Source organism: Dendronephthya gigantea, unplaced genomic scaffold, assembly GCF_004324835.1.
Source record: "Dendronephthya gigantea isolate DGI-Jeju-01 unplaced genomic scaffold, DenGig_1.0 000027F, whole genome shotgun sequence".
Lineage (NCBI taxonomy): Eukaryota > Metazoa > Cnidaria > Anthozoa > Malacalcyonacea > Nephtheidae > Dendronephthya > Dendronephthya gigantea.
In genome coordinates, this window is record NW_021163037.1 from 731,028 (window position 1) to 756,425 (window position 25,398).

At 37.0% G+C, this 25,398-nt stretch overlaps 2 protein-coding genes across 2 annotated transcripts; both read left to right on the top strand.

The window, feature by feature from the left end:
• Positions 1 to 60: 60 nt before the first annotated feature.
• LOC114523513 (von Willebrand factor A domain-containing protein 3B-like) lies at positions 61 to 17,504 on the top strand. The gene is made up of 36 exons (XM_028544467.1): positions 61 to 151; positions 923 to 1,071; positions 3,282 to 3,354; positions 3,851 to 3,942; positions 4,307 to 4,404; positions 4,718 to 4,870; positions 5,139 to 5,295; positions 5,497 to 5,565; positions 5,719 to 5,819; positions 6,086 to 6,336; positions 6,700 to 6,788; positions 6,961 to 7,136; positions 7,389 to 7,487; positions 7,794 to 7,851; positions 7,948 to 8,028; positions 8,546 to 8,638; positions 8,740 to 8,877; positions 9,116 to 9,243; positions 9,577 to 9,634; positions 10,072 to 10,202; positions 10,573 to 10,826; positions 11,043 to 11,085; positions 11,252 to 11,327; positions 11,696 to 11,914; positions 12,119 to 12,256; positions 12,481 to 12,578; positions 12,782 to 13,428; positions 13,654 to 13,830; positions 14,048 to 14,161; positions 14,338 to 14,456; positions 14,822 to 14,876; positions 15,092 to 15,295; positions 16,088 to 16,161; positions 16,273 to 16,354; positions 16,840 to 16,918; positions 17,118 to 17,504. Exons 2-36 carry the CDS (start codon positions 928 to 930, stop codon positions 17,227 to 17,229), a joined length of 4,680 nt encoding a protein of 1,559 aa, XP_028400268.1. The 5' UTR covers positions 61 to 151; positions 923 to 927; the 3' UTR covers positions 17,230 to 17,504.
• Positions 17,505 to 18,498: 994 nt separating this feature from the next.
• On the top strand, positions 18,499 to 21,720 carry LOC114523465 (transcobalamin-2-like). The gene is made up of 5 exons (XM_028544394.1): positions 18,499 to 18,593; positions 19,311 to 19,999; positions 20,266 to 20,449; positions 20,914 to 20,933; positions 21,217 to 21,720. The coding sequence occupies exons 1-5, from the start codon at positions 18,515 to 18,517 to the stop codon at positions 21,541 to 21,543; spliced, it is 1,299 nt and encodes a 432-aa protein (XP_028400195.1). The 5' UTR covers positions 18,499 to 18,514; the 3' UTR covers positions 21,544 to 21,720.
• Positions 21,721 to 25,398: the final 3,678 nt, after the last annotated feature.

The following is a 25,398-nucleotide window of genomic DNA, read 5'->3' on the forward strand; positions in this document are numbered from 1 at the left end:
TGATATAGAGGGGAATATTCCCTCTCGATGTAAACAAATCTGCCATGGAAACAAGATGGAAGATGGAAGCTATTCATACAACATACTTCAAATATTGAGATGAAAACATTAACGTGACATTTCTCTGAGACTCCGACATCACTATAGAAAAGTATGTCTGATTTATAATGTTCTTTACTCACAAATATTTAAAACTGTTTTAGAATACGATCAGTGACTACCAGACTGTAGTAATAGTGAGGGACGCTAGAATAATATAACATAAAACGTACTATTATGAAATGCTAAACCTTGTCGGAATGGACACAATGAGTGGTTTGATGATCGTTGCTAGGCTAGACTTTCGCGGTGGCCACTAGTTCTAATTTTCTCTAGTTTTTCAGCAAATATAATAAAGTATAATAAGTATCACGATACAGTATCGTTTTTAAGCGAAGTACAATATACGTACAACCAGTCAACCTATAAAATATAAACACTTTTAATCTAGATCTTTCAATCCTCACAACACCCTCACACTAATCCTACTTGTAACGCAATCGTTTGTTTAACAAAGGGACCAACTTCGGAACTACGTTTTGTCCATCCTTTTTAGTCAGTTATATGGTGGATTGGTGGCCAGTGCATGCATGATACTAAAATGTCCATTGATGCATGCGTGATATATAATATATATTTCACAATTCACATAATATATTGGGATGTCAAACTGGCTTAAATATACCCCTTAACATCTCCTTTTAGAATCACATGCCTTCCTACTCCATGTCCTGCATCTGCAGGTAGCTGTACCAATAATATTTAGAGGTCCTTATAGGCATGCCATTTACTTCTTACTGTTGGGGGTCTAAGGCAAAAAATAGCCATGCAAGAAATAGCTAGTATATGCTGAAAAGGTTTGTCCCAATTTTTTCCTTTACAGTAACAATGCCAAAACTAAGGAATGCAAACTCACCATCTTTATCACCACTCAAGCAAGGTACCTGGAAACAATATGATTCAAGCAGGGGAAATCCAAAGCAATGGCCACCTGATGTCAACATGCTGTTATCCACATCTCGTTGGCTTGAAGTATGTTTCGATTGTCTTAATTCAAATGACTTTTAGCACAAGCCTGATTAATGCTAGTTAAAAAATAATTACTTCCTCTTGTTTGGGAGGCTATGAAAACGGTTTTACGTGCAATATCTCTATACACAATAGTAATAGGACTGCAATTCTCATTCTAATTTTTAACAAAATACAGGATTATGTGTAAAATAATTGGAATTCAAAAATTGGAATTAAAAATCATTCATAAATATTTTGAAACATTATTTCTCACATTTATAATTACTTGAAACTGATCAAATTATTATATGACTTTTATGATAAAATATTTATTCTCTCTCGTTGTTTGGCATTTAGTAATTTCCAACTTGAAATCTCAAAATCAAACTTAACAATTCTTTGGTACTTGCCGTTAATGTTATACTACTCCAATACTGTGCACTAGCTGAATACTATATATACACTGAATTTCTCATATCACAGTATTTGTATGTATAATATAATATTATATGTCTCCTGTTATGCATACATGTAAAAGTTTAAGCCAGGTCAGTGAATAATTACTGCTTTTGAGTTGAAATGAAAAAATTTGCAGGAAATTATTAACAATAACACACAGACAGATACAGACCAACACACACTGATATACATTTAAGATTTAAATAGAAGCAAAAAAACCATTGGTTGCTATTATATATGATATGATATTTAATTTTAGGAAGTCATACACAACTTGCATAAACTGAACTTGCCAGGCAAATTTCTCTTATTTATTCACCCGCTGTGACAGCTGTAATTAAGTCGTGTTTACAACAGTAAACACTTTTCCAAAAAATTGTAAATTGGCTCTTATGGACGTACGTCTCCTTTGAGCATTGAGTCCTTTCTCTTGCCAATCGCCATTCCCTTATTTGGTACCTAATATTTCACTCTTTTTAGTATAAAATATCAACCTGTATAAAGTTTTATAGAAGCATTTACATGTAAAACTTTTTCAGAAAGAGTTTGGGAAAATGAAAAATTAAAAAAAGCAATTTATCGCTGACCTTATGACAAACGGGGACAAACCAATCTCGAAAGACGTTTGCTCATGTGCCGAATTATGGCGGTAGATTCGAGTATATTGATCCAATAATCCTGTGACTAAAGTCTAAAGCCTATAGAGTTGATTTTCATTTTAAAAAAGCACTATATAGCTATAAAAACCTTACCCTCCAACGTTTGCTTGTGTGTAATAGCCGATTTGTTAAAAAGCTTTGTTTTTGCCAATTATGTAGCTTGGGTTCGATTCCTCAAAAAACATAAGCTTTTCTTAAATTGTTCTGTTTTTTCTTTCTTTTAACTTGAGTTACTTAACTTCAGTCTCACACCGATACCTAATTCTCAACAAATGCCATTTAATTTGTAGCTTAGGTTTAAAAAATTGTACAGAAAGAAGAGACATTTTTCGTTTAAAGGGTAGACAACTTATCGTTCTTAATATGTATGGCTTTCATTAAACAGGGGCCGGTTGTATCAAGCCCGTTTAGTATAACGGTGGATAAGTCAAAATTAAATAACACTCTTACATGTCCTTTGAATGAGTCAACTTGAATATTATGCACTGAATATGTAGTTGTAAACAGTTGTATTAAGGTTAAAAACATTTAGTTTGCTTGTTGAGTAAAACGATAGACTTGCTTTCACCGTTTAAGCTAGCGGGCTTGATACAACTGGCCCCAGGCCAGTACTGGCAGTAGCCTATTTGTGCAATTTTGAAACAAATGAACCAGGGATATATGAATCAGCTAGATGTGAAAGACCACTGTGAGCTTTCTGTGAGAACAATGAAGATGCATTCGTGTTGTTATAATAGTTCTATGTGTCTTCCTTTTGTGCTGTGAGTTGTGTTGTTGTTAAGGGCCGCTGTAACTGGCGTTAAGCTGTATATAGCCTATAACCTGCCATGCCAATGTGTACTGTAATTTGGCAAAGCATACTAAAATAAAGATAAAATCATGATTTGTGCCTAGAAGTTGGCATTTGCATGTAATCAACATTTCACCAGAACTATATGCGAACATTTCACGACTCATGTTGCGAATGTGGCAAAATTTCACAGCCGCCTTCTATTTACTATCCCAATCATCTTCACTAATGATTCCACTTTTGGAGTCTCAATGAAGTCGGTTGAAAATGACGAAATTAGGATAGGAGGCTATTAAAAATAATTCTTGATCTTTATTCTTTAGCTCTTTGGTCTTCAGAAGTACAAACTTGAACTTAAACAGATATTATCCTCAATTGGTTTTAAGCACAGTGAAGGTCTGTTAAATTTCATCAAAATTTTTTAGATTACGTCTTGATCATGGTAGTCCGTAGTCGTCTTTCGCGCGCTCAATAAATGCCCTTATATATCATCAAAGCAACAGTATATGGTTAGTGAAAGATGCACAATAAGAGGCCTGGGGACTAAGGACTGTATTAAATATGCTGAAAACCCTGAGTAAGACTTGTATAATCGACCACGGTAATTACAATCAGAAATGATTACTTTTCGTCGGCGCCTTTGATGTTTAGCTGTATGCCTTGTAAAAATTTATTAAAAAGTACTATAATGGTCACCATGCATGCCGTAAACACAGAGAGTTCACTTTCAGTAATAATTACTGCTCCCTTCCAAGGCATGCGCAGAGAAAGTGGTACAGGAAAATTGAAAGTTCACATACATTATCATCTCTCTATTTTATTTCTGTTATTTGCAATTTTACAGTATATGTATAGTGACATTTCTCTCATGGGTATATCATTTGCTTTATAGAATATGTGAAGTCTTTGCAGAAACCAGTCACTGCAAGTTATTCAAGAGGAATGTTTCCGCAATATGCTTGTGAAGATGGAACTAAATATAATGTAATGCATTATACATATTTATCTGTAAATAAAACGCATACGCTAATAGAACGGCGAAGAATAATTTGCGGATAATAAGACCTAAGTTGCCAACATACCATCGCTCTTCTGTCTGTTGTGTAAGTGTTTTTCCTATAATATCTGATGCAAATGTACTTAAAATAAGAGACTGTCTGTTAATTCTTTCGTTTGTAGACACATGAACAAGGCCTTGTGATACACACCAGATAACCCGCTCCGATTTTAAGTTTTCGGATATTATAAATTATCGAACAATTCCACTCTCTGTAATATATCCGCTATTGCACATGTATGTGTCATGTAATAAGTAATTTGCATGGTTATAATAATAGAATCTTTTCAGCTGTTAGGATCCTTAGAGAAATTGAAAGAATTAGAAACACAGCTGCAACGAGTTATCGAATTTTATAAAGAAAGACTGGAATGGCTCACCACGTCAAGGTAATATATTTTATTTACAAATATTAACATTACCATTGCATTGTTGGAATGCATGCAGTCGAAGGAACAACTGCACGTGTATAACCGAAATGCACGACGCCTGGGCTTGGTGATCGGAACGCGAAAACAAAATTTAATTTGCAAGCCTGGTTAAATTTAAAATTTTTATTTAGTTCCCGACATTGCTAACTAACTATAGATGGCACTGAACGCCCTGTTTTCAAGCTATTCTATTGTTTCTATAGTCATATAGGTATCAATGTTTGCAGAATATACTATACGGTCTAATAAATTATTTTTTTCTTCCTAACAGTCGTCTTATGTTTGGTGTCATCCAAGAGCAGTTTGTCACTGTAGTTCTTGATTTGCATTGTTCAACGGAGGCTGAACTGGATCTTGTAAAATATGCTTTGTTCAGTTTGGTCAAGGAACAGTTGATGTACGTGACGAGATTTAATTTTATCGGGTAAGACATCTCAACTTTATTGTTGTATATTTCTCGTATTTTGAATTATCGATCAATCTCATAAGCAAAAATATTGTAGCGTTTCAAAAAGCAGAAAATCGTGATTTATATTTAAATTTTGAAAGTTCAAGGTTTTTATTTCGAAGACAAATTATGATCTTTTCATGCATTTAATTCGCAGCAGCTCACTTATTCCCTTTTTTATTTTCGTGAAATATTTTCTGTAAGAAAATTGTAAAAGTATATTATTATTATTTTGTTTTAATAGTTGCTCCAAATATCCGATAAAATGGCAAAGACGTTCTGTTGATGTTTCTCAAGAAAGCATAGAAGAGGTTTTGGATTGGATCTATGAATTACCATTTGATCGAGCGCACGATGAAATATGTACCATCGAAGCTTTGGTTGAAGCTACTGAGGACGAGGTACCTATGCAGTATGAATGTCAGTTGATACTAAAGACAAACATAAATTACATTGCTCACACTCTCGTGACGTTTCAACTAAAATACAAAGCGATCATTGCAGTTTTTGTAACTGTTCTCCGCTTATAGTCTCGAGGATGTTGTAATCTGTTTGAGTATTTTTTTTATAAGGACTCGCTAAAATCAGTATTTGCCTTAAAGGTTGAGAGCATTTATCTATGTACTGATGGTACATGTCTTGGTAATGGAAATGACAAATTGAGAAGAAAAGTAAGTATTATCCATTGATTAAACCCTCAAACAGAATCCCAGCTGAGGCATGCATACATTTGGAATTTCAAAATTTTTCATCTGTCTCTTGAAATTGTATGTACCTCGCTTTTCGTGTTATTCTTCATTCAACTTGTTGCTTTAAATTTGCAGATAGAAGATCTACTGATTCCCATCCATATTATTGCTATGAAGTGTAATTCACCTTCGACCTTGCATCTGTTACGAGAGGCTCTCAGACCCAATGAAGGAAGGTGGGAATTGTTATATTGCGAATATGAATTAGGGATTCAAAACTTCTTCCCTGTGTGTCCGCATAGAAAAACAATTATCATGCATGTATGTCTGATTTAAATAGTTTTTATACGACCTAGCTATACCATGCCTTTTGACTCGTTAACCCGCCGGTTGAGCGGATCATACACTCCCTGAAAAAATTTTTCTAAATGGCAGTGAAGATACGTATATCTTCAATTATGACAACCCCCCTGATATTTGACTCCCATTTATTCAATTTCAGATTTCACAAGTTTTCCTTCAGCAATAATGATTATAGTAACGGAACATCCATGCGTACTTATGTGGATTGTGAAATAGGTAGCTTATCGACTTTGTCGATTGTGGATCGTAGCAAAATGCAAGCAAAATTGGAGGTTGGAAAATGCCAAGATGTAATCGAATTGAGAGAAGAATTGAGTAAAGCTAGAGAAAATGTGGCGGAGGTTAAAGCGATACAGTTGTATATTACTCAACAAAAGCTCGCCGTAAGAGGTAATTTCACTTGACGGGTATAAATTATGCACATCCTCGTCTACGTTCCGTTTAACGTGGCAAAAACTACGGGGGCAGCACGCCAGCACCCCAGCTCGGTGGCATGTCACAGTCCGAGAGTCATCCAAGGTTTTTTGTGTTGAAGAGCATTTAAATTTATTAAGGTCGTATCAAGTTGTTTATGTAGTTTAGTCCCATTAGGCTCTAATTGATAGAAAGAAAGTAAAAGTTCGTGGCCTCTGGCTATATATTCTCTCCCATTTTTTCACATGACCGTTTCAATTCCTTCATTGTTCCACTCGTCCTTTATCCTCTTTGCGTTGCTTTTGATCCCCTTCGGTTATTTGCTCGCCTTTTGTATAGAACCTTCCCCAGAGATGAAAGAGAGCAACGCATCTCCGAAAGAGAAAACTGGGAGTGAACTCTACATGGGGTCAAAGGAATGGCTAACGGTAACGTTCTTCTGCAGAATCAAGAATACACGCATGTAGCATGTGTTCTAGTTTGGTGAGATTGCTGTGTAACGCGGATTTTGCGCAAAAATGACGAATTTCGTAAAACGTCCCGATATGATGATATTGTAACCTTTGAGGGCACTTATTATATACGTGATTCTTCATATAGAAACACAGTTTACATGCAAAGAAAATTGGGTTTTATGATGTGCTGCAAAACATAGCCTTCAGACATTGTGATGGTGTGATTGACGTTCCTAATCACCTTAGTGACGATGGTACAATGCCTATTGTGAAGTCAAAGCTGGTAGATGCTAAATATTGTGAACAATTTGCTCATGTCAGGTACATTGTTGTTGACCAAAATACCATTTTTTTATATCACACTACTTCGTTAGCGAATTTCTGTATTGAAGGTAACGCAGAATCTCAAGCTATCGAATGTGATGTCTAGCATAGGATCTTAAAGTATTTATAATAGAATATATAGTATTTTAAAGTTATAACCGGATGTGTAACCCACAGCCAGAGGCCAGTTACTATCATTTTTAGAAATCAATATTTTATCTGTTTTTTCCTTTGCATCACATTCCACAGGTGGAAAGATGGCGATGTCCGTCATGTTCACATTAGTGGCGAGGTTCACAGAAATTATGAACGAAGGGTAACGGCTGCCTTAGAGTCTTTTAAAAAGAGGTTTGTATATACTTATAATTATATGGTGATGGTACCGGTCGACATGGAAAAAGTAGGCCCATATGTAACTTCATACCAATTATAACAAATTACAGTTGGATCATCACACCAATTGGTTTAGATTTTTAACCATCTATCTAGAACCCTTATGCTCAAACACTCTTTATATACCCAGACCAGTAGTTACAGAATTCTTCAAAAATGCCCAAAGTTTATTTTGTTTACCCTGCTTTATTATTATCAAGCCTGGTAAATGATCACTCTCTTCAAGAAATGAAAATGGAATGCATTTATATTTTTTATCAGAATACAATGGCTTCGTAAAGGTAGCCGAGAATTGTTTGGTACGATCATTGAAGACAAGGTTTGTACACTCAGCCGTTCAAGTGGATGTAAGCTCATATAACATCATTATATATAAACATCATTATAAACATGTATATATACACTTGAATTGTAGATTACAATTTTGATTGACACATCAGCGTCCATGAACTCGCGACTGTTCTTAGTAAAAGATAAATTGTACCAGCTGCTTCAGGTGGGCCGGATTCTGATGTTCTGTTTCGTTTTATTTACTAGTTTAGGCTAGTTGGTTTGTATATAGGCTATCTATCTATTTATATCGAAACATGCAACATCATATACGTACATGAAATAATCGCCTTTCTAACGACGCCTACAAATTTGAAATATAATTTGACAAATGCATGCCCGACTATAATCGGTAGGAAGAACTCTTTCTCTTTTTTGTAAGGCGTGAGAAATGTTCCCACCAACGGGAACGCAAAGGAATGTATTAATTTGATTACGTCCCGCTAAGATTTTCTTTGTTATATATAAACAATTAGCTCGATCGAAGAAAAAAAGTTATGTGCGAATGCTTTTGGGAGCCTTGAAAAGTGCTTAAATTATATAACAATTTTTAATAGTATATACTTGAGACGTACTTAGAAAATCCAGATAAAGGGGTAATTGAGAGTGCTTGAGAATTCGGTAAGTAAAAAATTCGGTAAGTAAATTTTGGCAACGTAACTAAACTCTTTAAAAATTCGTAGGAGCAAATTAAGCACAAACAGAAGTTCAATCTTATCAAGTATGATTCTCAAGCAATGGCCTGGCGCAGCAGACTTGTCGACTGCACAGATCGGGTTAGTTTACAAAGCGTATATGGCTATAAAGCTAAGATCAATGCATCGTTATACTCTTACAATTTTATGATTTTTTATTTGAAACTTTGAATTCATTTTAGAACATAAACGATGCTTGGCAGTGGATAAAAGGACTCACTGTTGGTGGTAGTACGAATACGTTAGCCGCTCTGAAACTTGCGCTGTCCGATGAACTCTGTGAAGCAATATATCTGTTGACTGATGGCAGGCCAGATCAGGTAGATTAAGAGCAAGCTCTTCCGTGTTACTCATAGCGCGCAAGAAGACTACGGTCTCCACTGATTAGTTAACCCCAAGTTAACGGCAATCGTTTTTTGAATGTAGTTCCTTCTTGCAATGTAATCCGACATTGTGGGTGTGAAAATTTTCAAAGGGTTTGGACTATTCTGCCATGCACCTGCGCACATTATGCAAATACATATCACTTTCACAACCGCGTCCATTTTTTCATTACAGCCAGCAAGTACGATTTTGGCACAGATACATTTACGAGATCCAATTCCAATCCACACCATTTCTTTCAACTGTTCCGATGGGACGGCAAATGAATTTTTGTGTAAATTATCGGAAATGACTAATGCCAGGTGAAATAGAAGCTTAATGTGTACTGCAGAAAAGGAAGCCTACTTACCTAGAGATGACTCCGTCGTGCCTTTCCGCCACAAATTACCCCCCCCCCCCTTCTTTGTGTGTGGGGGCATGGTTGATGATAAAACTATCTTTGCAAGCAAAATATCGGCCCGCTATCTCATTCTGAGTATTCATTCTTGACTTCGCAAATTCATTTTTGGTTGCCTGTTGTATATTCTCTTAAAATCATCTATCGACTGCTCCCTCAGTTCCATGCATAACTTGCACATGGTATATCATAATTCATGCCATGCACCTAGTGTTGATCTGTTTTCCACTGATTCCAGGTTTCATTATTTCTCCGAGAATGGAAGCGTAGGAGGGGAATCAGTAAAGGTTTACGAGGTGAGCATTTGCATGCATGGAAACTCGAGTGTCGGGTGAAGATAATTTTCTCCCTGTGCACATGCCTACGGGCCTAAAAATTTTGGGCCCTTAGCCTTCAGGAGCCAGTTGTAAAAAACTCTTTAACCACGACTTTGATTGGCCAGAATTATGACTGACTTCATAAAAAGATGCCTGAATTTTGGCAGAATTGTATAAAAAATTGTATTTTGGGACAGCTCCGTCGTGTAGGCCTATATTCAATGATCTTATGATCTAAAAATGTGTCCAGAACGTCGAATCAACAAAATACGCATTATAGGTTTAATATCAAGATACAGCAAGCAAATGTCTTTCAACCAATTCACTTCTCGTCCTACATAGTTATAATTAGGGAGTACCAGCATGAATTACCACGTTACTGTTTTTTTCTACCAAATAGTGTCCTATTTTTGCAGAGCGAGGATGTTCGTCTAATACGCGAAGAAATGGAACAGGGAACAAGAGATCTGGAACGGTTAACCAGGTTGCGGGATTGGTGTGCAAAACTTGATTGGGTCAGCAGTAATGTTAGCAAGACTAAATCTAAGTACGAATTGAATTTTGCACGAATCTATTCTTTGAATGTAGGTACTGCATGTATATGAGTTGGTGCAAGCAAAGCGAGATTCGACGGTCAGGCTGTTGTAATTCACCAGATCGATATGCTGTGACGTAGTTTTCGGACGAAGTATTTGTTTCTTATTGGTCAACACGCCCTGTTCACCAGTCAGGAACATTTTTTATTGGCAAACTACATCGCAGCGCATCGATGCGATCACAACGGGTCCATAACGGTTACAAAGTTTGGCTTCGAGTTGATGCATGGGTATAATTTATAGCATATATTAAACGCGATAATGCTCACGAGGGTAGATGGAAGCTATTCTTGAAAAAAAATCTATACTTTTTCTTTTAAGTACCCTAGCAACTGTGACGTCCAAAGATCCTTCCCGGGTTTCAAAACCTCGCGTAGTTAGGAAGAAGAAGAGTGCAAAAGCCGAAACGTCGACCAAGGTTGAAGACAAGAAGCTTCTAAACGAAGACAACTTGCTGTCGTCCGACAACGAGAGCACAGTGAAATCTGAATTGAGTGTAAATGACGAAGAACAGAGCTTGGTAGAAAAATCCACAAAGGAAGGCGATGGAGACGTAAAGAAATCACCCCAACCAGGTTGGTACCCGTAATAGCGTGGTTCTATATATAGTTTATAGTGCATACCTATTATTAATTATATACTGAATATATGTATATTGTGATTCACTAATGATCACTACCAACGAGGCTTTTATTGTTGTCTTATTGGCAGGATTACTATGCAAGAAAATCCGCTGACCTGATTAGAAAGCAATCCGCTGACCTGATTATATTTTACGCACGTTTCTATAGATAAAATTAAACGAAAAAAGACCGCCAAGAGAAAAATTGTACCGTAAGTATTAATTTAAACTTATGCTCTCCCATGCTATAAACATTGATGAACTAGTTGCATGTCTATAAATTATGGAATCTCTTTTGAACCACAGAGATATACATGCATAGGGTTTTCTGTTCCCACTGCATTCGATGAACGTCGTGTATTCTGGTATGTTTTGCAGACACTCGTGTGATCTAGGGTTGACAACAGTTTCTAATATCTCAGCAAATCGACGAAAAGTGTCCTCTCCAACTGTGGTACGTCGAGTCTATATTATTATATCAAAAGTCCATAAAAGTCCATACAAGGATTATTTTTCGGTGAAAATTCTATTCGCAATAACAAAATATCTGGAAAAGATATCGCATGGTGTGTAAAAATCGCGAAAATGCTACCGGTTAGCTGTAGATAAAAGTCATATTTTCTATTACATTTACCATTTACATCATCACTATGGTATAGGTATGTTCACTGCATGAGGCTAGTTTTTTATGTCAACCCTATAGTTTAACCAAAAAGTTAACCATTGTCATGCAGCATATATTTTCATGAGATATCACGTTTATAAATAGAATGAGTTTTAGTTTTTAAATATTTGCGTGAAATCTGACTGATTTTTTTGCAGAAACCTTCAAAGCCTACGGAACAGCCCAAGTCACAATGGATCAGAAACCATAAAGTTCTGGCAAGGAACAATGTTGATGGCTTCTACTACCCAGGTGCACTACGTGTCAATATTAATCCTCGCTACGCCGATGTTTCGTTTCGTGATATTGAGAATCAAGTTGTGTCATTACGTCATATTATACCAAACGAAGGATCACGACCTTGTCCCAGTTTGAAGGTATTGAGATGAAATTAGAGAATCTGTGTAACGTTTTGTTCGGCTAAATCCATGCGGATTGTAAAACTTATACTGTGCTTTAACTGGCCGTCAAAAAAATAATTATTGAAGTTGTCCCATCGAATGTTATATGCCCCGTTCGGAAGTTTGGAAACAAAAATTACTGTGAATTTCGTGTGATGCAAACTCTTTTTCAAATTGCAGGTCGGTGATTTCGTTTTGGTGACGTTAACCCGTAGCGGTCGTCCACTTTGTTATGTGCCAGGCGTTGTGTACGTTGTTCCATTAAGACAGTCCAAAGCGACGAAGTTTTACACAATTATTCATTATAATGGATCAAAGGTACCCACGCCTTGTAACCGACCGAATGTCTTCATCTTACTTCTGCGATCTAATAAATTCATTGCGTTTAAATAGTGCCATTCAATTCTTAGCCCTTATAAGACTATACTCGATTACATTCGTCGTACCGCGCTGAAACACCGCGGCAAAACGTGTTCGCTTGTGTCGGAAGAAAACATTGCGATACGGTTTGAATTTTATCATCATCAACATTTTCTTTTCAGGCCACTGCTCTGCGTAAAGATGTGGTGAAAATTTCGCAATCTCGCTATGCCTTCGCTTGTCGGTATATCAAGGATTGTGAAATAACTGCTAACAAGAGGTAAGGAAAACAATTCACCTCAATTTGCCATTTTTATCACGATTATAATGGCGGTAAAATACAGTTTGAGATGAAAACACTTTCAAGTGTTTAGTTTCTTCTTTCTTACTCCTAAGCATGCATGCAAAACTGTCAGCCAATTGTGTAAAATAATAGCTCATATACATAGCTTATTATAACAACGGTTATATTTCTTTTTCCAGCCCTGCAATAGCTGTTTTTAATAAGAATGTTTCGAAATCAAGTAGCAGTTCCTCAGATGATGAGAAAAAGGCTATTAAAATACCAAACTCCAAGAAGTCTGGCAGCGAGAGTTCTGATGATGACAAAAGCACTAAAGACAATCACGTTGATGGCAATAAAAGCGACAATAAACGAAAGGGCAAAAACGACAGTGATGACGATAGTGATTCTAGTTTGGACGATAAAAAAGCATCGCCCCGAACGTCTAATGATGAACTAGAGCGAATAAAGAAAAAACTACTAGAAACCCGCGAGTCTCAAGAAGAGCAGCAAAAGCGGTTCGAGGAGCTGCAGCAGCAGGTTAAGGACGCCATGTTGGAACAAAACAAACGACAAGAGGAATTGAAAAGGCAATATGAAGAAATGCTCGAAGGCAATGGTGACGGCGGGAAAAGTATGAACGATAAAGAATTGGAAGAAGCCAAGAAAATGCTTGATGAAAAGCAAGAGGATATCATTAATGATTTTAAAAAACATAAAGAGCTACTCGAACAGCTTCTGCAACAACAAAAAGCGAACTCGGAAGAAGACGACTCTGAAAAACACTCCGGCAATGATAAGTCAAAAGGGAAGAAAAAAAAATGGCGAAAAAAGCGTTCATCCGAAGGTATATTAATCCTGCATGTAGAAACCTCTTACGCTCAATACCCAAACGAAGTTTTCGACACCGTAGAAATCAAAATTATAATATAAACATTAAAATACTATAGAATTGTCATTCAGCATTGTGCTAGTATTGGACTAGCCTTGTTGCGCCATCAATTTTGATGATTAATGAGCTAAAACAAAGTCGTGTAACATATTATGCATCATACTTTTTGTATCGTTTAAGGACATTCAAGTTCATCAGAATCCGATAAATCAGATTCATCTGACGATGATTCACCGAAGCAAAACATGCCAGAACAAGAGCATGATGATAAAACTCCATCCAAAATACATTTCCACGTTAAATCAGGGAATAAAGAGGCCTGTCTTTGGACCAAGGGATCCCACGGATTGCTAATTTGTAAGTACGCACATACCTAATCTAACAATATTAAAGAAATGCATGTCCCTCGCATATATTTCTTATATGTTCAAAGAAAAGTCTCTTTTTATATGGAGACGTCGTATACAGTAGCTATATGGTTCGAGTAAGAATGAAGGTGAAGTAGTATAGTAACTGTAGTGCTATTAAGCGACGTAATGATGTGGTCTGCAATAAGTATAATGTTTCGTTTTAGCACGTGCACCACTTGACGAAGATCCTGCTGTTGAAAATCGACCTGTTCCCGCACCGCTACAAAATGGGGAAGAGGTTTTGGCTCGATGGTCAGATGATGGATGGTATTACACAGGTATTACACTTGAACATTTCGTGTTCATTATTTTTGCTATAATGGGATGTATGCGTCGCGCGAATTCGTCATCGAAGATGCATGGTAACTGACGGTTTCGGTTTCACCCGAAAACATCACCCGCAATTTAAACGCAATGAAGTGTTTGTTAATTTAAATCGTGTTAACATTTATAGGAACTGTACGCGAAACTGCTGGTGAGAACTATCTTGTTGAAGATAGTGTTGGAAATATGGAAGAAATATCAAGAGAAAATATTATAAGCGACGAAGACGACGCTGCTAACTCAATAACGGTAGGAATAAAGGCGTATTTAGACGTAGCTTGGTGCGTTTGTGTTTTCAAGGTGGACGCTGCGAATAAACAATTTTACCGTCAGCCGGTTTTCCCGCGGATTTTGACACTCTAAGAAATGGACCCCCCTGTTCATACTCGACAACATGACAACAAGACAACATGAAGATACAACTTGAACTCTTTCGCTCAGAGCGAAGGTTCTTCATCAAGTTACATATGTTACCTACCGACCTCTTGAACGTACTGCATTGTATAGCTACTACATATTGCCTCTACGAATGTCGAGATACTTACTAGGTGTATAGACTGGGAACTACTCCATGTATATAAAATACTCGATGTATATAGTCTAATATTTTTTAGACCAATGATGCCGTTATTGCCCTCCATCCAAATTTTTCATTCAGTTACGCACCAGGTTAGTAGACAGCATCACCTAAATGAAATGAAAATTGTGTGTTGCAAGAATAAACCTTATATGTGCAAATCTACATAGCTCACAGTCACATTAGAGCTGTGTTCATCACCCTCTCTATATTTAAAATATTTTTTTGGAATGTATCAGCGTTTTTTCAAAACATTAAACAGCGTTTACTCTTTGATTTGACGTGTGCTTTCGTAATCACATTACAGGTGTCGTAGTTAATGTGAATAACGACATGTTGTTCAGCGTTCGTTTCTACGATGGTCGCGAGGACGTAATTCCACGTGAAGAAGTTTACTATTTGAGTCACGAGAAATTTTCTGCCGCCGTTGAGTTTATTGTTCATTGCGAAGAGAGACTTGTTGGCATGGCTGTTGTCGCTAGAAACGATACAGATGGATTGTTCTATTTGGGTGAGTATTGCGAAGTGTCGCTTTAAGTTCTGAGATAACCGTACAACCGCGGTATTATACCTCACGTACCCTGCCATACACCACACCTGCTAAGTCTATACACGTGTCTAAGGTGGCATGAAAAACCGCTTTTTCCTGATTGGTACCAAACATTAATTGTTTGACGTTTAGTGCATAGTATGTCATCGGTGTTAAAATTCCAGAATAATATAGTAATTATAAATAACGGTAGGAATAGAGTTAGAACACCAATTGTTAATATGTGATGTAATCTTTAACAATTATTGAATGAGGTTGAGCATGAAATGAAGAATTATCAAACCGAAGTTTTGTCGATAATGACAATCTAAGACTTGATCATTCTTCATATCATACGAAAACTGAATTCAATAATTGTTTTATTATGAAAAATAATGAAAATTACAACTTTGTTCGCTTGAATTTGTGTCGAATTCCCGCTCCTTTGAGGCGTTGATGTGGGATACAACTTTTATCAAAAGGTTCTGACGTATAGTAGCGTGCAAGAAAATAGTCGTATCACACGTTATGACGTACGTCACACGTTGGACATGACGATTTCACGCATGGCTATATAGCCATATATATATATTAGCCAATCAGAGGCTGTGAATTCATTTCATTGGTATTGTATATTTAAGAGAATTATGAGCAACTCTAACATATATAACAACACTAGAATGTGTTTCTTGAGACGATGACTCTCGTCCAAATGAATATGAAATTTTATCCAAGTCAACGCAATTATTGATATATTTATGTCTCTCTTTCCAGGTCACGTACGCGACCGTGTTGGAAATGGCCGTCAATATGTTGTGCAGTGGCCAGAAGGCGATACACAAGTGCAGGTACATATTACCTTTGTAATATGAAAATATTGTTTGTATAATTATTCACCGCCAGCATATAGTGTTTATAGTTATATATTTAATCGTTTGATTATACTTTCAATTTTTCAGAGCTCCTCTCTCATATTTGGTGCCCATACTAAGCGTCATCAGCTGGCCATAGGAGATAAAGTTTTGGCACTTAGCGATAAGGGTATGCATGTAGCTACTTCGTAGTTGAAGTATACAAGCAGTGAACTCTTTGTGAACCGGAACGAAACCTCTGTCGCCACCTTAAAAAGCCAATTCGAGGCCAAATCAAAGGCCGTACCAGTGCATTTCTATTGTTTTTGTCGTCACGGTTGACGATCGCGCCGACAAAATCAACAAAAGGAGGGATCGATCCTCGAACAGGTTTAAAAATAACGGCCAATTAACCTTCAGTTATCGTTTCAGTGTTTCATGTTATTATTAAAGTTATGATATAGCATGGTTGCATGTTATCAAGTTGTAGCAACTTGTTAGGCTTCAACAAATTCTTGCTACGTGATAACAATGATGTCCATGCATGCAATTTAGGGTTTTGCGTAGATACACGAGATTGAGTGGGATGTATATTTGTATTGCTGGATGAATTCTTTGCACGATCCGCATCTTTGGAACTAACTTATTTTTGCATGCTTCGCATCTCTTTCACAGCTCAAGGAATTTATGAACCTGGATTAATAACTGGCGTTAAAGGAAAGAAACTAAGCGTAAAGTTCAACAGGCGCAAAAAGTATGTGTTCATCACAGTCTCCTTACCCTCACTATGATTAATATTATTTCTTCTTTTTGTCCGAGTTTCCTGGAGTTCTAATATATAATACTTTTGTACTGGAGACGTATTATCAGTACAGTTTCACTTTCAGTACAAAGTCAAAATACAGCGACTTGTTATTAGTAATTTATATAAACAGAATTTTTTTTTTCTTTAGGGCCAGTCAAGTTGACCCATTACAGTGTTTCTGGCTTTCCAGTGATTATTATGATAGAACTGTAGAATATATTGCACAGTTAAATGCTTTTAGTAAAGGAGCTCGCAGATAATCTGAATTAAGCAACATCCAGCATACTGCATGATTGCGACGAATGCAGTGGCCGTACAGTAAAATTGTTGATAAACATCACAATGTCTGTCTGACTGATTATATCGGGTCAGAATCAGCTGCAAAACGCTTACAGCCAAATACGAAATACAGAAACAATATGCATGCAATGTTGCATTCAAATAATTGACCAATGGCAATAGTTGATGTAACGTAGTGTATAGGTGTAAATATTAAATATAACGAGAAACAATGAAAATATCAAATTGATGTTATAATCAAAGTGGTTCTATTTCACTCGGAATGAATATTTGGTGATTTATCAAAAAACATTTACTAAAATCGTTTAGGAGAGATCAAATTCCTCGCAACATGTATCTTCTAAGAATTATGTAAAACGAAACTAGGACGATAGATATATGAAAATTATTTCAAATAGTTTAATATGCAACATCACTCATTGACATCAGTTGTGTAAACATCAAAAGGTTTTTGTTATCTTCACCACAATAGTGTTAAAACAATCGTCTAACTGTCAACAAGGCAATCAAGGACACGGGAAATTAGTTTTTCGTTTTCAAATAAAAGTCATTGTTATCCTACCGCCACTAGCTCGCACTTTACGGTTTCTGACGGGAAAACCATGAATGCATTTCTGATTTAAAACCGGGTCAGAAAAAGACATGCATGCTATGCATGCCAAGTAGAAAAAGAGAAAAACAAAACATGCCATGCAATGTTTGCTACGTCATAGCATTGTACACGTCGGGCGAGCGAGATTAGGTTAGGATGGTAGTTGAAAAGCTAAGTACGGTAGAGTAAAAAATATGACTGTAGTAAGATGGTATTAACTCCAATTTATTTTCCACATGCAAAGCTATTGATTCCACCTTAGCCAAGCAAATGACCTATATAAAGATAACTTGATGTTATCAACAAATTATGAAAACATTTTGTCATATAGGAGGAGTTCAGCTCCACTTTATATCAATGAGAAATGTCTTTTAGCATGTGTCTTCCGAGAATTGTATGTGTAAAACGGAATTAGATAGATAATAGATATAAACCTCATCAGGACAACTCATCTGCGACATCAGTTGTGTAAACAACCAACTATTTCATTTCCCTTCAGTACAATAGTGCTTGAAAGAATCGCTAGATCGTCAATACAGCTATAGGGACAAAAGCAAATTAGTTTGTCATGGACAAATTAAACTATTGTATCAAAAAGGCACTAATCACCACCAATAGGCAGACCATATCAAATCAGTGGTTGAAAAAGCATCATGAATTCTGGAGCGTTGTTCACCGTATTCAGTTTAATCTGCTCGATTTTCCTGGCTGCGAAAGCGCAGGCTTTTTGCGGTAAGTGAAAAATATTTCAATCAGTTTCAGCTACGCTGGGAATCAAAGTCAGTGAATCAAAATTGTCCGTTTTCAAGCTAGCTAGAATGAACAAAATATGATTTGTCCTGAAAAACAAAGTCGCAGTTGCTTTAGGATGCCAGTAAAGGAAACTCGGAAGACAGAAAGCAAAAATGCCCAGTATTAGTTTTTTGACCTTTTTCTGTTCAGTACAAAGAATTCTGCCTCGTTTTTATTACTCGGGCTACCTTAGACCGACTTGAAAAATGGGCTCGGTTTTCACCTTTTGCGTCGCGAGTTTATATACGAAAATCACGCGTGGGCAGCACGAAGGCTTCGAACAAATCGAAATCGTCCTAGGATCGTTTCTCGCGCGGGTGTCACGAACATGCCATAACACCAAAAATTAGGCGTTACAAGCTCAAGCAAGATAATTGTAGCCCGAGTGAACGCCTGAGCTTGTTTTCTTGTCTTAATTGTTTCCTTTAACGTTTCGTTGGCAATCAGTGAAGTCTCCCGCACTTCGCGCCTTTTGCTTTATATCAGAGTTTATTAACCAAATAATTGATGTTAATCATAATGAAGACACTAGACCGGAGTGTCGAAACGTTGGGTCGTGAATGTAATCTTTGTGTGGTGATTACTTTTATTAATAAAACCAGAGTAGCGATTACTGCGATGGATTAATTGCTGTTGTTTCGTTGTTCCACGTTTCAGATTTGTCGAGTGAGAGTTTACCTGCCGATCTAACACGGTCTGTAGTCCGTTCCTCCGACTGGCTGAAGAAGACGTACGGCGACAAGAGTACGGTCCTACGCCCCTACCGAGCAGGCTCACTCTTCGCCAGCCTCAGAATTGCAGGCCACTATCCCGACGTCTTGCTTTCAGATTTCAAAGACGGACAGGGCGTTTCTATCGAAGAAACATTGAAAAACGAGCTTGATTCGGTGCAGAAGAAGTATGGAAACCTTTCGAGCATTCCTACCCCACAACTTGCTCTTATTACCCAAGGAGTGATATCGATTTGTAATAACCCAGCAGATTTTCATGGATATGAACTTATACAAACTCTTCTTGATGGTTTCGCAAAGTTCAAAATCCAGCCGGATTTCAATAATTATTTCGGGTACAGTTTGGCTGTGATTGCTCTGTGCAACGCAGATCATTTTGTACCGGATGCTGTCATCTTGGGATTGATAAAGGGTGCACAAGGAGGAGCAACTGTTAATTCGGTTGATATAAACGCGTTGCTCTTAACCGCTCTGTCTTGTGTCAAGAGCTCTTCAAGCTTTGTGCAACAACTGGTGTCTAAAACATCACGAAACTTAGTTCGTATTTTGATTTCAAAGCAGAGTAAGGATACAGGAGCATTTGGGAATCAGTATTCAACAGCTCTCGCTGTCGAGGTATTATAATCAACATTGCATGATATATTTAGCCTAATTTAGTTCGTAACCTATGAAATTGTAGGAAAAGATCTAGATGTAGAACTATATTAAAGTCCTCGTACTGACCATGTTGACCTAAGTAAGCAAACCAAGAAACCGCCAGTATGTTTCAGTGTCCGCATATACAAGCCGCAAGTTGTTTCTGCCCTTAAACAGTAGCATTTTATTGATTTTAGAATTGTTTACGATTTTTAATGTCGATTTCATAACTTTCATATATCTAGGCTCTTCAAGCAGCTCGCGTCAGCACCAAAAGATATCGTTGTGAAAAAGCGATGAGAAGTATTCTAACCTACCAGAAAAATGATGGCGATGGATCATTTGGGTCAATTCTTGCAAATATTCAAGTGACTCCTGCTCTGCTGGGAGAGTCGCTGATCAGTTTGAAAAAATACCCTTGTCCTAAAGGTGAGAACCTCCATCTCATAGGCAAATTTTTTGGTCCTACTAGTCTTATGAGTCCAAATTATTTCGTCTTACCCTATAGTCAAACGAGTGGTGATTGCAAGGAATATTTTGTTGCATGAGCCAAGAGTGTCAGCAACATTCAAGAGTTGAATGTCAGTTGAATGGATCAATTATTACCCTGCTACAGTTTTCATCCATGCAGATTGTAACCATCCCAATATGGTTTCCAATTCCCATGAAACGCCAAGTTTACACAGTTTATTTTTGACCGGTTATTAACAAGAAGCGCAAATTTTACCAGCCGGAAATAAATGCCATCCTTTTACGAGTAATTTTCTACTATGGCAAAATATATACTTGCACTTCAATACGCCTATATAACCTGAACAATGTGTTGTAAGTTTTCAGACCGTCCTTTTTTAAGTGCAGTTCTTTTAATTTTTCCATTTTCCTTGCTTCCTTAGGCCCAACACCCGCTCCACAGGTACGGACTCGCTATTTTGAAAGTTTCTTTTTACGTAGATCTACGTCCACCAACGTAAATCGTAAATCCCCCAATTTGCACGTTCCCAGTGCTTTCGCTGCAGTTAAGGTTGCAAATTAATATCACCTGAAATTGCTAACAGTGACCTGTCCATGCAATCGCCTGCTAGTGGCTGCAAATGGCATTGCTAGAGTAACTTCATGCACATACAAATTTCACGCTTGGTATTTCTCGATGCCCCAACCGATTTTCCAATATGTTCAATTTTTTGACAATTCTTCAGGAAATCACAGTTCATGTTCGCCTTGTTTTCGACGTGCCTTCCATTGCGAGAACCGTACCCGAGGTGTCTGTCAAACTAGCAAAAGGTGCAACAGCTTACGTCGTTTTGGAGTTGGCCAAACTAAAAAATTCTTGTTACACAGCCACTTATAAAAAGTATTCGTTTGGCCGCTCAGTCACAAGTATCTGTGGTGTTTCATCTGATTGGAAACAGAAGCAATATTGGATGATTGCAATTAACGGAAAGGCTTCCAAATATGGCGTCGATAGCATCAAACCGAAAGATGGCGACCTTATTACATTCAAATACGTGAAATTAAGCTTTTAGTGATCATTATATAGAACTCAGATTTAACTGTGGTAGATTAGAGTAGCTAACAAATGCTTAAATGATTCACGGACGCATAAATTATATCAGCCATAGCAGTAGAAAGACAATATGTGCAGTATTGTTTACAATGAATGAAAATCAAGGGAAATAATTGAATAAAGGGAAATATCATATCAGCAAAATACATTCTTGTGGTTGCTTCTCGTGGGTATATGGATAGACTTTTTACATTATCATGTCAAGTCCTACGGTCTCTGCATGAGATTCACTACCCAAATTCACCTCAAAATCGTCGACGATATAAAACATTAACTAGACCGGCGTGTTTCCGAACAGGTCGATAACATGCATCATTCTATTTATCAAATTAAATTTTACGTCTATATACTAAACACTTGAACGCCCCAATATCTAGCTACGTAAATTCCGAAGTATAGCAATACACCAGCCCCTGTTGAAACGAAAGCCCATGTGGAGATGGGAACTAATTACTAGAAGCGTATTCTCATGAAATAACCAGACAGATACAACTAGAAACCATTCGTTTCCTTTGCACCATGCGTATTTCATCTTTCCCAAACAATATTAGGTGTATCGAAACTGTTCAATTTTAGTCACAAGCATACATGTACATTGTGTGAACAAATATATTTCTTACATAGCTAGATTTATTGAATTAACCCGAACGCATTTATATTAAATGACGTTAACATGATTAAAACCAATTTACAACAGTGTGCTTGCGATTAACTCTTGGTGAACTTAACATGATTCGTCAAACATGCCGAGTTTTTCACATGCCAAGACATAAGGTTAACGGGTTTCTTGTTTCTAAACACTATTTGCTGAACATTATTTGCTCAACTCCTCAAGATACATCACGAGAATATCTTTTAAACCAAACATAACATGAATTTCAGAGTATTTTGCTTGCGGTTTAAACAAACATGCAGGCAACAGTGCGGAACAACGTATGGATCAGAATCTAAACCTTTATCAAAACGATATAATACTGCACACGCACCTGTTCTTAGAAGCATCATTGATCATTGACCAACTTTCAGGACGGTTCCAGGAAGGTGCCCTTTTTAGAAGGATGTTCGAACTCAAGTTCTGCAACTCTACTCCGCCGTGCTTCTTCTTCAATTAGGCTCGGAGAATTAGCTGAATAACTATAATTGCGGCATTACGCCATTAGAGCTGAAACCCTTTTTCTACATCAAATGGCCATGAAAAAAAACAATGCGCTATTATTTTGTGCCGGTGCTTTCATGGTTGATTATTCAGCTAACGTTTGGCCAAAAGCAGGGCTGATAAGTTAATGAATGAATAAGCCAAACATTGCCATAGGCGGTGCCTTTGATTTCTTTGTTTTAAACAATGATACCAAAGGTTATATGTTAATAATATTTGGCAAATTTATTCAGTAATCTACCATGCAGTACCAACCCGGCCAAAAGTTTTTAATTTGCCACGCGTTTGCATAGGCCTTTGCAACACGTAACACTAATCGTTGAACAGTTGAAGTTTGAAATTGAAGAGTGATTTTACGCTGTCAAATTGAAGCTGCCGCACACGCGAGCTATCAGCCAAAGACAAAGCGTGGCTGTTAGCTCAGCAAGTTACTCTCGTGTGCGGATAGTTTTTCGTGAGGAATTCGCCTCGGGAGGTAAGTTTCTTACGTGTGCGGATTGTTTAAACCAAAGATGACAATAAGGAAGGACTGATTAAAACGTTTTGTAATTATAGATTCATAAAGGTAAATTACAAGTTTGTGTTTAAAACTTATATGCTGAATGATTTGCTTATGCTGTTAATCAGCCAGAATATTATGCGGATAATGAACGCGCCAAATTTGAAGAATTGTAAATATATTTTAAATTCTACCGCGAAAATTAACTTTTATGGCGCTAGATGCCGCCATCTTTACTTTAGTCATGTGACAAAAGAGTGCATTGCTATTGGCTAATTTTGCGTTTCTTGCTCAGCATGTAGCTCGTGTGAGATTTTCGCCTCGCAAGTCAAAAAAGATCAAACATGTTTGATACGTGAGTCAAGGCTGTGTGAGGCCAAAAATTCAGTGAAATTCACGCGCACACGGAGAGCAAAGTGCTGAGCAAACAGACATGAATAAAATTTTGCTCAGGTGATAGCTCTCGTGTGCTACCACGCGTAGCTGTTAGCTCAGCAAGTTGCTCTCGTGTGCGGATAGTTTTTCGTGAGGAATTCGCCTGGATTGCCCTGGAAAGGCAAGTGTGCGGATGGTTTTCAGGCTGAGCTTACTGCCTTGCGCTGTTAGCGTCATTAGCTCAGCTGATAGCTCTCGTGTGCGGCGGGCTTTAAGGAGACATGCAACTCATGGTTGAACATTTTTTATACATTTTGCTGCAATGTTTCACTGATTCAGTTATTTCGGGGGTATTTGAGTGAGGAAATACATAGCTCTCTACAATCACATATTTTTCAAATTTCAATACAGCCACATTCATGCACATTCAATACTGCACAATTGATTAATAATACCGCGGAATTTAGTGTGCATTTATATACATTATAAAAAATAAGGCCTTACTCTATTTATAACTTCCCGAAAGGAATTTCCAATGTTGGTCTTTTTGCTGCATGTGTATGTATGCAAAAATTAAGTTCGTCATTTTCACGACCTTCAGGACAAACTGATTTCTATATACACGCATTTTCTTCAATCAGTTCAATGATAGCTCGTAGGAGTGTTGTATAATTTACACTGCATGTAAAAGAATTTCCTCAAATCAATTAATTCTTTTACCGCCCGAGTGCTGCATGTACAGAACTATATTATTATATAATTTACAATGCAGAAGAATTTCCTCAAATCAATTCTTCTACCGCCCGAGTGCTGTACAGAACTATATCATTATATCATTTACAATGCAAAAGAATTTCCTCAAATCAATTCTTCTACCGCCCGAGTGCTGTACCGAACTATATCATTATATCATTTACAATGCAAAAGAATTTCCCCAAATTAATTATTTTACCGCCCGGAGTGTTGTATAGAATTGTATAATTTACAATTAATGTAAAAGAATTTCCTCAAATCAATTCTTCTACCGCCCGAGTGCTGTACAGAACTATATCATTATATCATTTACAATGCAAAGAATTTCCCCAAATTAATTATTTTACCGCCCGGAGTGTTGTATAGAATTGTATAATTTACAATTAATGTAAAAGAATTTCCTCAAATCAATTCTTCTACCGCCCGAGTGCTGTACAGAACTATATCATTATATCATTTACAATGCTAAAGAATTTCCTCAAATTAATTATTTTACCGCCCGGAGTGTTGTATAGAATTGTATAATTTACAATTAATGTAAAAGAATTTCCTCAAATCAATTCTTCTACCGCCCGAGTGCTGTACACTGTACAGAACTATATTATTATATAATTTACAATGCAAAAGAGTTTCCCGTCAAGTGAATTCTTTTACCTCCCGGAGTGCATTGTATAGAATTACATAATTTACAATAATGTAAAAGAATTTCCTTAAATATAAAAAAGTTGAATTGTTTCGAATGAGTTAAGGAAGTTATAGACTGAATGTGTCATGTGAAGTTGGGGAAGTTATGTGCTATTTAGTCTATATTGTTGCTTAGCATTTCTACACGTTGCGGAGGCGATCGATTTTCCTGGTTGGTGAAAAAATGGATTTATCGCTGAAATACTTTAGTATAATTAGGAAAAACACAGAAGATTTTCCTAAATTAATTAACTATATATATATTGTATATTATAGGCGGGGTTTTTGTATTGTATATGCATAGGAAGGATATAAATACTGAGGGCATGCAACAAGAACGAGCAATT

Coding starts and splice junctions, on each gene's coding strand:
- LOC114523465 (XM_028544394.1), top strand. CDS start 18,515: ATGAATTCTGGAGCGTTGTTCACCGTATTCAGTTTAATCTGCTCGATT. Junction 18,594..19,310: donor GAAAGCGCAGGCTTTTTGCG/GTAAGTGAAAAA, acceptor TCCACGTTTCAG/ATTTGTCGAGTGAGAGTTTA. Junction 20,450..20,913: donor AAAATACCCTTGTCCTAAAG/GTGAGAACCTCC, acceptor TTGCTTCCTTAG/GCCCAACACCCGCTCCACAG.
- LOC114523513 (XM_028544467.1), top strand. CDS start 928: ATGCCAAAACTAAGGAATGCAAACTCACCATCTTTATCACCACTCAAG. Junction 5,296..5,496: donor TTGAAGCTACTGAGGACGAG/GTACCTATGCAG, acceptor TTTGCCTTAAAG/GTTGAGAGCATTTATCTATG. Junction 14,162..14,337: donor TGATGGATGGTATTACACAG/GTATTACACTTG, acceptor TAACATTTATAG/GAACTGTACGCGAAACTGCT.